This window comes from Stenella coeruleoalba, assembly GCF_951394435.1.
Source record: "Stenella coeruleoalba genome assembly, chromosome: 13".
NCBI lineage: Eukaryota > Metazoa > Chordata > Mammalia > Artiodactyla > Delphinidae > Stenella > Stenella coeruleoalba.
Genome location: NC_137159.1, coordinates 37604855 through 37623620, shown reverse-complemented (window position 1 = coordinate 37623620; position 18766 = coordinate 37604855). Strand labels below are relative to the sequence as shown.

Here is an 18766-nt window from a genome sequence, read left to right as displayed (position 1 = left end):
GTCCTTTAGAAAATGTCCCATAACCTCACATTTGAAATTTCTACTGCTCTGTTTGTCCTTATCACATAGGAAATACCATGATTTGGTGCGATAGGTGACTTTGCATAAAAATGATCCTGTTGTGAAAATAGACAGCAGTGCATGCACACCAGTTAAATACTTTTAAAGACCCTGATCAATTATGAAAACTGATCATAAGTCAGGCTATAAAGCTTGTCTTAATACATTTTGAAAGATTAACATTACAAAAATTACATTCTGTGACCCTAAATCAATTAAATAGTAATCATTACATAAAGATAAGTAGAAAAACTCCATAAAGAAGAAAAAAGTTTATAAACATCTCATGAGTCAAAGAACTTGTAATGAAAGATTAGAAAATATTTAACTACAGAATAACAAAAATAATTCATACTAAAAATGTGAGACATATTTAAAGCAGTGCTTAGAGAAATATATAGCCTTAAATGCTTACATCAGGAAAGAAGTAATGCTCCGAATTCAGGAGTTAGAACAGAATATACCCAAGGAAAATAGGAATAAAGAGCAGCAGAAACTACTGAAATAGAAATATACATTCACTCCAAAGAATCAAGAAAGCTAAAAGTCACTGATTTGGAACGCCCAATGAAAGAGACAATTTATAACAAGCATTATCTAGGAACAAAAGAGTGTGAGAAGGCACAAACAGTGCTGGGAATAAAGAAATGTACAAAACGATAGATTCTGCAGAGATTAAAATAGTAAAAAGATATTTTAAATAGTTTTATGTTACTAAATTTGAAATATTGGCAGAATACTTATCTAAACTGATTTAGGGAGACATTGTACATCTACCTCTGTAATCATTAAAGAAATTTTATCAGTAATTAGAAACCTTTCCCAAAAGGAAACAGGCTTAGGTAACTTTGGATGTTTTTTGAATGTTTCCCAGGAATGTGGAGTTGCTTTAATTCTAGAAAATCTACTAATTTACCACATTAATCTGCCATAGATTCAAGGTTAAAAAAATCTTAAATTATCCCAAAAGATAAAGCTTTGGTAGTTAAGGCAATATTGTCTTGTTCTGAGGTTAGAACAATTGGCTAGTGGTACCAAATTAGAAATCATTGACCTGTATATTGAGACCAGATTTTTGGTAGAGTGGGCATTGTAGATGGGGGAAAGGATGGATATATGTGGACTATTTAATAAATAGTGCTGTGATAATTATTTACCCATAATTTTTTTAAAAGTGAAATTGGATCCCTATCTGAAAACGTACACAAAAATTAATTCCAGATGGCAATGACTCTTAAATATGAAAAGCAGAGGTATAAAAGTTTTGAAGGAGTGGGAGGAAAGCTTTATGACCTCAGGGTTGGGAAGATTTTCTCAAGCAAAATGCAAAACCACAAACCATAAAGGAAAATGTTGACTTTGAAATTGGGTTCATTCAAAAGATTCCACAAGGAATGAAAATACAAGCTAAAAACTGAAAGAAGATGTTAATAGCACATATAAGTGACAATGGATTCAGTACCAGAATGCATATGTAATTAGTAATCAAAAGATAAACAGCATGGTAGGAAAAAGTACAAAAGATTTCACAGAAGAGGAAACACGTGACCAATAAACTTTGAAAGGATAATCGATGCATTAGTAATCAGGGGAATGCAATTAAGACTGTAATGAGGTAATATTTAATAATCTCAGATTGGCAAAAATGAAAAAGAAAATACCAAGTGTTGATAAATGTGGAACAATGGAAACACTTAGGGAATGTAAATTAATAAAGCCACTTTGGATTACAATTTGACATTTTCTGGTAAAGCTGAACGTGTACATATCCTATGACCCATTCTAGAAATATATCCTAGGCAAATTCTTGCATGTGTGCATGAGGATATAGACATAAGAATATTGATAGCTTTGTTAATAATTCCATATAAATAAATAAAACTCAAACAACCATGTTCATCAACAGTAAAATGGATAGGCAAACTGTAGAATATTCATGTAATGGAATACTAGGAGCAGTGAAATTTAATGAATTACAGCTGTACACATCAACATAGATAAATATCAAGAACTTAGTGATGAACATAAGAAACAAGTTACAAAAATGTTAATGTTGTTTCATTATAAAAAGTTAAAAAGCATGCAGAACTAGACAATATATTCTTTTTTCATTTTTTGTTGTGGTAAAATATACATAACATAAAATTTACCGTTTTAAATATTTTTAAGTGTGCAGTTTGTGGCATTAACTACACTGACAGTATTGTGTGACCTTTACCACTGTCTGTTTCTGGAACTTTTTCATCATCCCAAATACAAACTCTTTACCCATTAAACAATAACTCTTCATCTCCCCTCCTCTCATTGCCTGGTAATCTCTGTTCTACCTTCTGTCTCTATAAATGTACCTATTTCTCATATAAGTGGAATCATACAATATCTGCCCTTTTGTGTCTGGCTTATTTCACTTAGTAAAATGTCCTCAGGGTTCATTCATGATGTAGCGTGTGTCAGAATTTCATTCCTTTTAAGGCTGAATATTCCAATGTATGGATATACCACTTCTTGTTTATCCATTCATTAGTAATATACTCTTTAGGGATGCATACATAGGTAGTATTCCTTTTTTGAAAACGGGAAGGGAAGAAGTAACCCAAAATTCAGGGTCTGGTTACCTTTGGAGGAGGGAATGGGACGGATGCAATTTCAGAGGGAAAATGAAGATTTTAAGGTACTGGTATTGTTCTATTTCTTGAGCAGGATGGTCAGTACAGGATGTTCATTTTATTATTCATTAAGTAGTACTTGTATATTTTATACTTTAGTATGTGTGATGTATTCCACAGTTTAAAAAGAACCTCAAATGATAATGCCATTAATTTTCAGTGTGTTATAAAAAACCTGATAATTAAGGTATTAGTACATGACAGAATTTTTTAGAACATTCTATGTAATAAAGCTCTGAAAAATCATAAAATCTAAGTAAGCTCCTTCTCTCCTTCCCCCAACCCCCAGTTTTCTTAATATGGGAGAAAGAGTTAAATTTCTAGCAGGTGGTTTATTTTATTTGATGTTTTAATAGGTAGAGAAAATCAGTCAAATATTTTAATAGGAGAGGCATTATATTAATTGTATTTATCTTGGGATACATAATAAATGAAACATTATATAATGAACTATTCTGTAAGAAGACCCTAACTTGAATAATTTGGACAAGAGATGTTCTTTCCAGATGTTCTGGTCCATAAATATTAATAATAAATACTGTTTATTCAATACCTACTATATGCTAAAAACTCTACTAGGTATTTTCATATGTTACTGCAAGAATTTATTTAGGACATATTTCTAGGATGGGAATTATTGCTGAGTCGTAAAGTATTCATCTGTTCAACTTTACGAGGTAATGTCAAATTGTTTTCCAAAATGGCTGTATCCATCAAAACTCTCTCCAGTAGTGTTAAGAGAGTTTGCATTGTCCCTCATCCTTATTAACACTTGGTATTATCCAAACTTGAAAATACTTGCCAGTCTGAGAGTGTGAAACTGAGGCTCAGATACGTGAAGAAATATGCCAAAGATTAGCTAGTGAATAAGTGCTGGTGTCACATTCTAATTCAGATTTGTCTGATTACAACTGTAATAAGGTGGAATCTCAAAGAAATGGAAATATATAGGCTAAGTCTTTTTTATAACAGAAAATAGTTATGAAAAATGAGATTAAAATTTCTTTTATGTAGTAATTTCCTTAGGGGAAGTATTTCTGAAAGTGTGATTTTCGATTAACTGGATCAGAATCACCTGGTAGAAGGGGTGTGCTTCTGGGAGGGACAGGATGGGAAATAGGAGGGGGGTACTTATTATTTTTAGAAATGCAGCAGATTCTTGAGCCCATCTCTAGTTTTACTAGTTCAGGATCTCTAGGGGTGAGATCCAGGTATCTAAACTATCTAGAGCTTTCTTAGTTTTATTTTTGTTTTTTAATAAGCACTGAAGTTTAAGAACTTCTGCTTTAGGGATTTTGAAGTAATTCCCCGAATACTGCCAGGTTCACATACAAACAGAGGTATAAACATGAGCCCAGAGTCAGAAACTTAGTCTTAGACATATGTAAACATTCACTTCTTATTGACTTCTGTTATCTAGCATCCTTTCTCTAAGGGTTCCTCTTACTGTTTCTTTCTTTTACTTCTCTCCTCTTATCCAACCTTCATGCGAAATGAAATAGCATTAGGACTTTGACAACAGTATAATTCTCTCTAAACTCTCTCTGCCAGGCTGACCCCTGGTGTTTTAAGGAAGGACAAAAGTGTACGAAAGACATATAGCAGTGCAATCAGTTATTTTATTCTTCGTTATAGAACTGATGATAACAATGATATCAATTTTGGGTGGGTAAATATATAAACTTGATGGTTATAAACAGTGAAAATTCATGGAGCTGGGGTTAGAGCCATGAAAGATACTTATGTCTTTCTCATTATTGTTCTTGTAAAAAATGCATTTTCTATGACTAGCTAATTTTAAAGAGGAAAACAATGACTGAGCTGGGTAAAGAATTACTAGAAACATCATTTAGGCCCCTTTTCCCATCAAGGACACAGACTCTAAGTGAGATCCTATGTTAATATTAGAAATGGGTGTTGTAGACTCAAAAGAGCTCTATTCTGCTCACCTGCTCAGACCTTACAAGGGGCCATTTTCATTGTTGCTGAGCAAGTAATTGCTTAATTAAGTGGTACAGCTAATTCTATTGTGTTTAGAATTTAGTAGCTTTCATTTCCTTTTGTTTCAGAGATACCAATATACCAAATACTTTAAAACTCTCTGAGTTCAGCAGAAAACCTTTCTACGTAATTTTTACCTTAAAAATGAAATTGACAGAATGTTAATCATCAAAAGTAGATTTTGCAGGAATCATCCTTAAACTAGGCTTTCAAAATTATGCTCATTTCCAAGTTATCTTAATTTTTATAGTTTGATTATCTGGTTATAAAATTAAATAATTACTCTTAAGGGATCAATGTCATATTTTATGAAACAGATTTGTTTAACAAATCTGAAAATAATATGTAGCAATTTTTATGTCATGCTTTCAAAACAGAGGCTTTAAATCCTATATTTTATGTAGTAGTTGTTAGCTATTCTAAAGGTACAATAAGAGATTATTGTTCATATCAGTGTAATAAATTGATACTCCCTGATCATACTTTTTCATTTTGCACATTGTCAGAACCTTGGACCTTAATCTTATTCTTTGATTGACAGTAGCGACCAGGGAAAGAACACTTGTATTGTTTGGGATAGTCACATCTGTTCAACTTGATTCAGTTGAGGGTATTTGCATATTCTTAAGTATTTCTTCTGAGAGGGCTTAAATCCTTCTCAAGAGCTTGATGCATTTTTGAAATTCATTCATAAAGTATCTACATGCACTAATAGTCCTGTATAATATTGCTGTGCATAATCTGACAGATAAGACCACATTTTAAAACAAGGTATTCTTTAGGGATACTACGTTACATTTTTACTTGTTCTGCTGGCAGAAATGTCATTTTTTTGGAAAAAGGCCATTTTAATATTTTGATTAAATTAATATATCCTTATTTTAGGCAAGTTTGTCAATCATAGGACAAATAAGGATTTATTAAATAATAATTCAGAAGTTAATGGTAGTTTTTTCTGCCTTGGTTGGGAAATTGAGTAATTTTATAGAAAACCATTGTAGAGTTTGAATGGATATCTATTTGGTCTCCTTATTTTATAGGGAAGATTACCAAGGCTCAAGTTTACTGACTTACTCAAGGTCACACTGCTTGGAAATTAGGTTTTATTTTAGATCTGAACTGTCAGACCAGTAAAGCCCAAGGATTGCTGGTATATGACTTTGGGTTTACATTATTTATATATTACCCTATATCTAGGATTTCCCCCTACCATTAGAATACATAGTCAAGGATTATGTCTTATTCATCTTCATATCTTTCCAGAATTGACACCATGTCTTATACATAGTTAATGCCCAGTCATTATTTTGCTGTTCTGTTTTCATTATTTTCCTAGTCTATTATGCTATAAAGGATAATTTTGAAATGAGATAGCTTATTAATGGAATGTTAAAAATCTTTGATAGCAAATAGGTTTCATTTTGTGTTCCATTTCTAGTGAATTGGCAAGAGCTGTATGGAGAAGACTTGAGATCTGCAGGGGTCGATTAGCAGTGTCCACCACAGGCATAGGATAAGAGAACCCAATTCTTTCTAACTTGATTTATGTGATCTTAGGGAAGGAAGAGAGGACTTTAGACTGGAGTGAGCAGAAAAGGCCCTGGGAAGAATTAAGTCTCAAAGTGCAGGATAGATAGAATTCAGAGACTGCAGAAAAAACGAGGTAGAATGCCACAGAGGCTGGGGTTCTATAAGAAACTGGAATTGTTCAGAAAGAAGAGATACCGCTAGGGTACATTAAATATAATTAAAGTAAGGGAAACAATTGTTGAGTACTTTTGATACCTAGCCTTGTGCTAGATCCTCTTTTTACAGGAACCCTGGAGACCTTCTGTCCTAGTTTGCATTCCTTGCTTTTCCTTTCCTGAGATATTTAGGATTGTTCTAGTCTTCCCTTATTTCTCTGAGACAGCTCTCTCCAATTTTCTATCTGCCTTACTTACTTAAAGATATGAAAGTTGTGATATAACCTTATTACAATTTTTTTCAACATTATGTTATAGGAATTTATTGGAAAGGGAAGTCTCAACTGCTATTTAATCATATTATTAAAAGAACATTCAAAAATATTTGGCTGTAAAGTAAGTAACTCCAAATTACATAATGATTTTTTACCTTCCAGGAATCCCCTTCTGGTCGAAGGAAAGCTCTTGCTACCACCAGCATCAACATGAAACAGTATGCAAGCCCAATGCCAACTCAGACTGATGTCAAGTTAAAATTCAAGCCATTGTCTAAAAAAGTTGTATCTGCCACTCTTCAGTTTTCATTATCTTGCATTTTCCTTCGGGAAGGAAAAGCCACGTAAGTTTCTTTTATCAAATAAGCTGTTTTAGAGTATATTTTAAAACACGGTGCGTAAATAGCTTTTGACTTAGTAAACTGTGAACAGTTGAGAATATCCTACTGCATACCTATCATTCCGGCCAATTCTTTGTTTCAGAGGCTGAATTAGATGTACTCCTTGTTATTTATAGTCTCTTTCAACTCTAGAGAATGATCAATAATATAAAAATGACTATAGCAATTTTCAAAAATTTAAATTGTATATTATAGGTTATCATAAGGATCTGTTTTATATTTCAGTGTCTTCAGTGTAAGTAGTTGTACTCTGGAGTCCACAGTTCAATTTGTAGAGCTGTTTGATGCAGCTGAGGCATGAGAGGAAGCCAAAATGAAAAGTTTAGGATAAGAGGAATGAAAGAATTAAAGGAACTTTTGCCAATGCATATTCTTTGGCTCAGCCTTCCAATACTTGTATAGGAAGGTACAGTACAGTTACATAACCAGTTTGCTATGACCATTATCTTTTTCAAATATCACTTCTTAAGCACTGAATAGGCATTGCACAAAGATAACTCCTACACCCAGTTCTAGTCTCCTAAAAGAGTAAAATTCTAACTGATTAAAAAGAGGTAAACAGGGCTTCCCTGGTGGCTCAGTGGTTGAGAGTCCGCCTGCTGATTCAGGGGACGCGGGTTCGTGCCCCAGTCCGGGAAGATCCCACGTGCCACGGAGCAGCTGGGCCCGTGGGCTGTGACCACTGAGCCTGCGCGTCCGGAGCCTGTGCTCCGCAACAGGAGAGGCCACAACAGTGAGAGGCCCGCGTACCAGAAAAAAAAAGAAAAAAGAAAAAAGAGGTAAACATACCTAGAACAGGAAAAAATTAGTATTATTTATCTTAGTTGTTCCATACAGTCAAACCAATGGTAAGTGTGAGTTTTGGGTGTAATGAAAGGGTTAGCGCCTACTTGGAGTGGAAAATCAGTGAGAGGAGAAATGGAAATTCTGTGCCTGAGACTTAAAAGGTGATAGGAAGAAGGCAGCTATGAACATTTCAGTCTAATCTGCATCACAGTTCTGAATGTGTTTGACTTAGTCTTCTGAATGTGGTTGACTTCTGAATGTGGTTACTATAATTGGCCATGTCTACTTGACTGATTAGACTGGATTCTGTGCGTCAGTCAAAAAGAGATGTTTGGCACTCATCTACAGGGCAACAAATGACTTGGTAGATAACAGTAAGCCTCTTCTCTAGAAAGTTGGCTTCTATGTGAGTGTGGTGGAGGGACAGTGCAGGATGGAAGCAATTAGTCTTTCATCTCAGGACTTTAAATTGTAGACTTAAATATTGAAAAGTTTAAAATAAAGACCTTACTCTGAAGTTCAAGCCAAAATGAAAGGAAAGGAAACACAGAAAGAAGAGAGAAAAAGTCAGAGAAGATCTTTTGAAGGTGGACTCCTTTCCGCTGGGCAGAAGCAGTAAGTGATTTAGCACCATTCACTGGAATTTGGGTGAGAGGAAATTCAAACTAAATGTCTCAATTTGAGTGGAGAATGCTCTCAGAACACCTAAACCACCTCTCTATCTCCTCATTCCTTGCCTACTCACCTTTCCCAAAGAAGAATGTTCAGGGTGAAAATATAGGAGATAAAATTAAGCAAGTTAACATTTTAAGAACACTGTTATATATTGAAATTATACCCTGGTGATGGGAAAGCAGTTTGTAAGACATTCATATAAGGTAATACAACTGTTTTTGTCCATGCAGACTTTGTGCCACTAAATTTGTCTTAAAAGGGGGAAATGATTTTGTTAACTCTAAGCTTATATGAGATAAAATGCAAAGAATTTCAAAAACCAATTTAGCCTGCAAAATCATACCATATTTAGAAGTGAATTTTTTTTTTTTTTCCCTGGTACGCGGGCCTCTCACTGTTGTGGCCTCTCCCGTTGCGGAGCACAGGCTCCGACGCGCAGGCTCAGCGGCCATGGCTCACAGGCCCAGCCGCTCTGCGGCATGTGGGATCTTCCCGGACTGGGACACGAACCCATGTCCGCTGCATCGGCAGGCAGACTCTCAACCACTGCGCCACCAGGGAAGCCCTAGAAGTGAATGTTAACAAGCATTACTTTGCAAAGGAAACAGTGGTTTGGTTTTGTTTTTATTTTATTGTGGTAAAAACATGAGAAACAGTGTTTTAATTCAGTTTTCTGAATTTGGAGGAAGTATAGCTGATTGAAATTTAGTTTGTATGTATCATGTTAGAAATATGTTTCATTCACTGTAGTTTATTTGAAATTTAAAGTAAAATAATAGGTCAAGAAAACTTAAATTATTTAACATTTAGAGTATTTAATATAAATTTTAAATTTATACTTAAAATACTTCAAGATATAAAAACATATTTACATTTTGTCAAATGTATGGTATTTAACTAACCCAAGTCATTTTCTATCCTGTAATTCTTAAAAAGGCTAGGCTTTTGGGTGCTAGTTCAATTACTGTAGTTTTTTAACTTTAGGGGAGTTTTAACTCCTTTGAGAAAAATGCACAGTTAAACAAGATTTAAATATAATTTACAGGGGTTTACCACTTCTTTTTACTCCTACCCACAAAACCAAAAGGGTTCATGGACTTCAGATTAAGAATTTCTATTCTAATTCCTTCTGCAAACTTGAATATTTTTAAAGTCTAGATCTCATCTGATTTGCAAACTATCCCATTGTTTTATGAAACAAGTTTTTGTTTCCAGACTTCATGATCAGAAAACCATACTTTAATTCCATGAAGAAAATTTTAGATCTGCAGCACAGAATTAAACTAACTCCTAACCAGTTAGTTTTAATCCTGTTTGCTTTCTATTAATTCAATGTGCCATTTAAAAATTAATGAATGAATATTTAGATTGCTCAGTAGTTTTGTATAACTGTTTAAAAAGTCTTGTTAATGTTTAGAAAGAAGAAATGTATTAATATTATTTTCTTAAGAAACAACCCTTTTGAAGGTAATGTCATTTAATAAATTGTGTATTATCATTGATATAGGGATGAAGACATGCAAAGTTTGGCTAGTTTGATGAGTATGAAGCAAGCTGACATTGGCAATTTAGATGACTTTGAGGAAGACAATGAAGATGATGATGAGAACCGAGTGAACCAAGAGGAAAAGGCAGCAAAAATTACAGGTTGGTGTTATTTGCATTAAACTAAAAATTTATCTGTTTTTTTTGCAGAGTTGAAAAACTCATTCTTGTTTCCCAGGAAAAAACAACTCCACTAACAAGGTATTGTTTCTTTCCCAAGGCTTCTTAATATAATATACCATTTAGCTCTCTGGAAACTTTACATGCTAATGGAAATAACAGATTTTAGCAGTTTAAGATCAAGTCCAAGGCTAGCCAAGAAAGCATCAAACTTTATTGGAACTACTGATTATAGTATAAAGTAGCCTAAAGATGTTCATACTTATTTTGTCAATGTATGGATGAACCCTCTATAAGTAAAAATCTGTCTTAAGGGTAAGATGAGAAGATGCATTGGCTACCTTCTCCTAGCTCCTGTTCATTTATTCACATAAATTGTATGGACATTCTTTGTTTTGAATTTGTACACATCTTATGTATCCTTATATCTAGACACTTCCATGCAAGTATTTCTTATAGCTGGTTTGATCAAACTACTAAGATGGTAAGTGGTTAGAACCTCTTTGTATTAATTGGTCAATAAATGTTTATCATCAATCTGGCTAGCACCCTTAAGGAACTGATGTTACACCTTTATTATTGGAGTGAAAATCAAGCACTGTATAATACTCCTTTCATCTAATAAATTGCTGTAAATTTCTGGATTGTTATCCCTTGACTTCTATCATCTGTTCACGTCTTGGTGACTTTTCCAAATTCATTGGACACTTCGGCACCCATCTCTTGGCTTTGCCTAAATTCTTGCTATCGTATGGGGGAATTCCATTGATCACATGGATGACCAATTTAATTTCTTAGTCAAAAACTTCTGTGACTTCCTCAACTCCAGTGACCTTCATCTCTACAATACTTCTGTTATAAGGAATTGATCAGACTTGTATGCAAAGACAGATGTTTTGTCCTGAGCAAATTTTATAAATTGCAGTTGACCCTTAAACAACACTGGTTTGAACTGCATAGGTCCACTTGTATGTAGATATTTTTCAATAGTAAATACTGAGTGCTACACGATCTGTAGATGCAAATATGTAAGAACTGAGGACTTGGAGGAAGCATGAATACAGAGGGCCGACTATAAGTTATATGTGGATTTTCCACTGTACAGAGGGTTGATGCCCCTAAACTCTGTTTTATTCAAGGGTCAACTGTATTATTTTCTAATTTATGATTGCCATTTTGATTTCCTATTTAACCCAGGAATGTTTAGGAGAATGTGCTTTGTCGTGGGTTGTGTTTATTTCTAGTTTGTTTATTTCTAGTTTAATTTAATTCAAATAAGATTCTGAAGCCTGTCATATTTCAATTTTTTTTAAATATGATTGAGATCTTTTTCTTTGTAGTGTAGATACATGATCTGTTTTTGTAAATTTTCCATAAATATCTTTTTACATGTATATTCTATTTGTCAGATTCAGCATGTAGCTATTAGACCAAACTTTACATTTATATTATTTAGTCATTTATATTCTTATGCCTTTTGTATAGTTCATCAGTGAAAGACAGAGAACTTCAGTCCTAAATTATTTAGTTTATAAAAAAATATTCTCTTATACCTTCATCGTGGATTATAATTTGATCAGTTTGCCCCATTTAATGCCTCTTGCCTTGAATTTTTGCCTGATATTGATATTTATAATCCATGCCTTCTTTGTACTTGGTGTATTTATCACTTTATTTTTAATCCTCTCTGTGTTAAATAGTTCTCTTTATAAACAGTATTTGGTTGTATTTCTTGATAACTGACATACTTAATTTCACTTATATTACTTTATACTTTTATTTGGGAATTTTCTTATTATTTTTTTCCCACCCACCGCTTATATTTTGCCATTCTCAAATGTTCATTTAAGCATTTTTTAATAGAGTAATTTGGAAGTTATGTATCCTCTGTTTTCATTTTGGAATAGTATCCTCTAAAATAAATAAGCTAGAGGGATAACTGAATGAACCTGTATTTCTCTACTAACATTAAAAATGAAACAGAATGTGTTGACTCACCTTGTGAGATTCAATATGATTCTCTCCTTTCTTTATTTGAATTTCTCTCTTCAACCCCTCCTGGCTATTATTTTTATTTCAATAACATTTTGGGTTTCTTTTTTCAATAATAAGTGCTGACATTTGCATTGTTTATAATGTCAGCAAAATCATACAATACTTTTTAAAATGCCATGTCTTTGCTATCTTTGAGTTCTTTGTTTTATTTGGCTAGTTGGAGTGCTTAGGAGGGTAAGTTGGTGTCCTTCCCTTCCACCGCCAGTGACTTCCCACCTATCCTTCAAATTTTAATTCTTTTGCCACATCCTCTAAGAAGCCTTTCATGGCCTCTCCATCTTAAACTTGATCACTCTATCCTTTGTGCTACTGCTGTACCATTTAAAAATGCAGGCATTTTCTTACAGCATGAGTTTTTTATAATTCCAATGGAATGTGATTTGACCTTTTAATTAGAGAATATGGTTTATTCTTTGTATATGACTTTTGGTTAAAACTAAATCTCAACTAGGCACTAATACCATAAGTAGCAATCAGAAAACCACACATTTTCATAGTCATAGTTGTTTTGAGCAATGTACTGTTTTCATCATAGCAATGGGAAAAAAAGGTGATAGCAGCATGTCACAAGTTCTGTGCTGAAAAGAAAAGAAAGGACATATTTTGAGCAAAATACAGATTTAATGAAAGGATTCAGTAATAACTAAATTTTATAACTGAACTCTTGTCTTAGTCCATTTGGGCTGCTATAACAAAATATCGTAGATTGGGTACCTTATAAACAACAGAAATTTGTTCCTCACAGCTCTGGAGGCTGGAAGCCTGAGATCAAGGTGTCAACATGGTCGGATAAGGACCATCTTCTGGGTCACAGACTTTTCATTGTATTCCTTACGTGGTGAAAGGGGACAGGGAACTCTTTTGGGTCTCTTTTATAATGGCATTAATCTCATTCATGAGGACTCTGCCCTCATAACCTAATCACCTCCCAAAGGCCCCACCTCCATCACATTGGGAATTAGGATTTCAACTTATTAATTTTGAGGGACACAAACATTCATACCATAGCAACCCTTATTGCTTAAACATACATATATATACCTTAATTTCTAAAATTTCCACTGCAGAAATAACTTTTTTAGATAGCCTAAAATTCTCTGACCCTAATTGAAGCAATCGTTTTAATGCAATTTATGATGATCCAGAATTTCTTCAGAATGCCACCAGTTTGTGTTATTATTTATTTATGTATTTACTGTCCATATTTTATGAAATTCCTTCAAGGTAGAGACTATGTTCTGATCATTTTTTCGTCTCTAGCTTCTAGCATATTGTCTGGAACACATTGAGAGTTTAAAATATGTTAACTGGAAGGCCATAAATGAGAAGGCTTCCATCTCCTATTGTAGCCCGTATTAATCACTCTGTCTTGTTATCTTGTTCCATTCATTTTGACCTTTGATCATATACTGTCTTATGTAAGATGGGATGGTCCCATTTTATGGAAAGAATGTGATCTGGAGGAGACACATAATTCAGACCTTAAATAATTCAAGACTAGTTTCCCAAAAGTAATGAATATAAAATGTGTGTTGAGGGAGCATAGTTAAGTAGGGACAGTGGGTGATTACATTCATGTTCTAAGTCAGTAAACCCATAATCATTGTAACATACCTATGCTTTGATGTTACACTTTTTTCTCAGCATTATCTATTATATTTGCAGAGGACAATCAGTTAAGTTAATTGCACAGCATTTGTCAGTTGTTTGGCGTCCTGAGTTGCATTTTTTAGCAACTGTAAATTCCATTCCAAAGTTAACTTTCAGGAATATTTTTTCAGCCCCAGCACTACCACTCTAAAACTGTTTAAGTAAAATAGTTTTAAGATAATAAAAACTATATTAAAATTTAACAATAGTAACGTTTGAATAATAGCTTAAGAGTAAACAAAATTAATGTATTTTATAAACGTGGTACAAATAAAGTATGGTGGGTATTTTTATTTACCAGCTAAAGTGGCAGTAACTTAAACACAGCTTATGTTCACACTTTCTTGCAGCTTTAAAAATTGTTGACACAATTTTTATGGAGGAAGGAATTATTATTTAAAATTTTGCCTATATTAAGTATATATTATAAATGCATAAAATACAATCACATTATATCAATAAAATTATATGGGTACATTATTTCGTCAACTAAGATGCAAGCTTCTTGAAGAAACAGACTGTTAGAATTATTTGGGGTGTATCTTAGATTGACACCTAGAGGCTGTTCATTTAGCCTGTGCTCTTGTGGAGTATGGCTGTAAATCATTAGTAATTGACAAAGTATATCTTCTGAAATTACAAACTTTACTAGAAGTAAAAGTAAATTCATGGTATATATATTTAGACTGATCACAAGCCCCTACTCTGTCTGTGTGAGACAGAATTCACTGCTAACTGGATACAGGGACTGGCTCTTAGGCAGGAAACTTTTATTGAAGTTACCTGTATAGATGTCTTCTGCAGAGGTGCAGCACCCATGGATGGGCAATTGGAAAAATCACTGAAATGTAGTGGGAGTGATTGACCTTGGAGTTGGAAGAACAAAGCTTTTGAATGGATAGTTTACTGTAGCTGGTATTGGAAATTATATATGGTTTCAAAACAATGCCTCCATCTATATGGCATCCTCACAATGCTTGAACCAGTTTTTGGTGATATGACCATCTTTGGGATTCATGTTCAATTTCTGAATACACACCAACAAAAAGGGGAAGAAAAAGACATTCTGCGTAAGTGACAAAGTCCTACTGAATGTAGGTCAGAAAATTAGGTTTAAACAAAACAGTTTACAACAGAGCATTATTGGGGAAACCAGACATCATGAGACACCTGAAAGGCCCCTGGTATACTTATAATTGTGGCAAAGATCAGCAAGGATTCTAGTTAGGCATTCAGACTCACAGGACCTGAACAGCCCAAACTTAGTATTAGATTCATTTAGGAGGATATTGGACAGGAAACAGCATTCAGCAGAGCATTCCTCTTTCACTGGAGTTTTCATGGCAGCCTAGGTACTGTTCTTTGACCTCTCCCCCAAATGACAACTTGGGTACAAGGAGACAACATCCACATAGTTAGGAGCAGGGATTACCTTGACTTAGAATCTTCATATTGCACAAGAACTGATATCTTTTGTAATAGTTTGATAGGTATAGTTTTCAGGGTCCCTGTAAGGGACATGCTCAGTTACGAGAGTCTCCACAATTAGAGAAGCTCAAGCTGTGGCCTTCCATCAGGCATATAGTCCATTTAGAGTCCTCCCATCCAGATGCAGTTTATAAATCAGGATTTATTTTTACCATAAGCATGTTGCCTGGTGTTTGTTAATCCTTTTCCTATAGTTGGTAAAGTTAATTCAGGAGTAGGAAGAGAGAGTGACATATTGGCCACCTTCAGGGAACAGAATCTTACAGCACAGATGGTAGTAGAGGAGATAACAGTTCATATTTGAGGATCTTAGTAGAGGAGATAACAGTTCATATTTGAGGATCTAGAGTTGATTATGGTATGACTCAGCCCTCTGAGATTAAATGTCCTACTTGCTAGGGCTCTGAATGGGGATAAATAGGTCTCTTTTCTTAGATTAAAAGGGTCCTCAGAATAAACTTGGGGCCCTGGTCAGAAAATACATCCATTAATTTGCTTCTGGTTTTTACTTGGGCATTTACTCTCCGGTACCTAGGAGACTGATTAACAAAATCATAGAATTGCTGTGGACTCTCTAAAGTAAAATAATTTAAAATGGCCACCTATTTTGGAGATCTGTGTGAAGGATGAGAATTTCTGGAATACTGCATCTGTTATCTAGGTTTTAAGGTTGGAAAATAGGGTAGAAGCAGAGAGGTGGGGCATTTCTAGTCCCTTGAGCTAAAAAGTTTGTAAGGTACAAGCTACCTCTTTCTTAAAGGAGCTTGAGACCCTAGGGTGAGAGACTGAAGAAAGCAAGAGTATCTCTTCCCAATGTTTAGAACTCAAATGTGTCAACTCAGAGAATAGTAGAAGTGGCAGAAGATAGAGATTACAAATTCAGCCTACTTTCTACATCACTCTTAATCCCTAATGCTGCTTTGTTTGTACTAAGGACAACTGAACATTCTCTGGCACCCCTTACAAGACTCTGGAAGAATTCTGTGGATACTGAGAGCCCATCTGACAGGGCCAGGATGGAAGTAAGAGCTCTGAAGGAGAAGTTAGAAGCTCTCCAATATTTATTTAGGGAAGGAGCCAGGAGATAATTAATATTTAAGTACCAATATGCATTCTTTAAGGGTTTATCCTAGGAATGCAATGTCGGTTTAACCATATAACAGAATAAAGGAGAAAAACCATGTAATCATCGTAATAGATGCAGAAAGGAGCATTTGAAGAAATTCAGTACTGAGTTTCTCAGCAAAGTTTTAATGTAAAGAAATTTCTTCATTTTGATAAATAGCATCTATGGTGAGCTACAACTAACATCATATTTAATGATGAAACACTGAACACTTTTCCTCCAAAGATTGGGATCAAGGCAAGGATGTTTGCTGTCACTACTTTCATTCAATATTGTACTTAGCAAGGACACAGATGCAAAATCAATATAGAAAATTTATATTTTTATATATGAACAACAAACATTTGGAAGATGAAATTAACAAAACAATTTCATTTACAATGGAGGCTAAGAATAACATAGACTACTTAGAAATAAATTTAACAAAAGATGTGGAAAAACCTCTACCCTGAAAACTATATTACTGAAGGTAATTAAAGAAGGTCTTAATAAATAGAGATTCTCTGTTCATAGATTAGAGAACTCAATATTGTAAAGATGTTACTTTTTCCCAAATCTATAGATTCAACTCAGTGCCATTCATAATCATAGCAGGTTTTTTTAAAAAAAAGAAATTGAAAAGCTGATTCTAAAATATAATTGGAAATGCAAAGGAACTGAATAGCCAAAATAATCTTGAAAAAGAACAGGATTGTTAATACTATCTGACATCAAGATTTACTGTAAAGCTGTAATAATCAAGATAGTATGATACTGGCATAGGATAGACAGATCAGTGGAACAAAACAGAAAATCCTAAAATAGACTCAAACTTACCTGGTCAATTAATTTTTAGCAAAGGTGCAGCATAATTCAGTAGAGAAAGGAAAATATTTTCAACAGATGATGCTGAAACACCTAGATGTCCATATGGAAAAAATGAGCCTCAATTCCTACACAGACACAAACATTAATTCAAGGTAGATCATGGACCTAAATGTAAAAGCTAAAGCTATAAAACTTCTGAAAAATAAAAAAATATATTTGTGACCTGAGAGTGGGCACAGGGTTCTTACATTCTTACACAAGACACAGAAAGTAATAACCATGAAAGAAAAACTTGATGAATTAGACTTTATCAAAATTTTAAACACATGGTTATTGAAATAGACCATTAAGAAAATGTATGTGCAAGTTACAGACTAGAAGAAAATATTCATAAAGCATATATCTGACACAGGCTTGTATCCAGAATAGATTTTTTTAATGTCCTACAACTCAATAATAATAAAAGACAACCCTATTTTTTTTTTTTTGTAATGGGCAAGGATTCAAACCTGTTGTTCACAAAGAAAGATACACCATTGGCCAGTAAGCATATGAAAATGTTCTCAGTGTCACTTTTCATCAGGGAAGAGCAAATTACAATAATCATGAAACACAACTCCACACCCACCAGAGTGGTTAAAATTTAAAAGACTGGCAATAAATTCTAAATGTCAGTAAGGATGTGGACCAAATGGAACTCTCATCCATTGTTCATAAAGAGTATAATGGTAAGATCACTTAGGAAGTTTTTTATAACACTAAACGTATACCTACCTTCTAACCCAGCAATTCCACTCCTTGATATTTATCCAAAAGAAATGAAAACATACATCCACAAAAAGACTAGTACAAAAATATTCATAATATTTTTATTCATAACAGCCCCAAACTGGAAACAGCTCAGGTGTATGTACAGCAACAGGAGAATGGCTAAGCTGTATTATATTTGTGAATGGAATACTATTCAGCAATAAAAATGAGCTATTGATGCATTCAACGACATGGATATATGTCAAAACCATTATACTGAATGAAAGAGGTTTTATATAAAAGAGTATATACTGTATGATTCCATTTACATGGTGTTCTGGAAGAGGCAAAACTAATCCTATATTAAAAACGTTAGAATAGTTATAGCTGGTGGGTTTGGGGATTGACTGAAAAGAGGCATGAGATTTTTTTATTGTGGGGGGTGTGTGATGCAATGTTCTTCCTCTTGGGTCACGTGGGTGTATACATTTTTCAAAATTCATTGAATTGTACAGTTTAATATTTGTGCCTTTCATATATGTGCATAAGTAAAATACTGGAAGGTTAACATAAAAGTTATAATAAATATGTTAGATTAGTAAGAAAATGAATGATTTCAACTTTCTGATTTATTGATCTACTGTGTGATAGCTAATCTTCAAAGATTGTCCTCCAA

At 33.9% G+C, this 18766-nt stretch overlaps 1 protein-coding gene across 9 annotated transcripts in view; it reads left to right on the top strand.

Annotated features, from left to right (window-relative positions):
- The window catches only part of EHBP1 (EH domain binding protein 1), a 559191-nt gene that overhangs the window by 343134 nt on the left and 197291 nt on the right, over window positions 1-18766 (top strand). For all 9 annotated transcript variants that reach the window (XM_079941625.1, XM_079941630.1, XM_079941629.1 and 6 more), the window contains 2 exons: window positions 6850-7031; window positions 10057-10196. In XM_079941625.1, the coding sequence (XP_079797751.1) occupies window positions 6850-7031; window positions 10057-10196 (322 nt within the window). The remainder of the gene's footprint in view (window positions 1-6849; window positions 7032-10056; window positions 10197-18766) is intronic.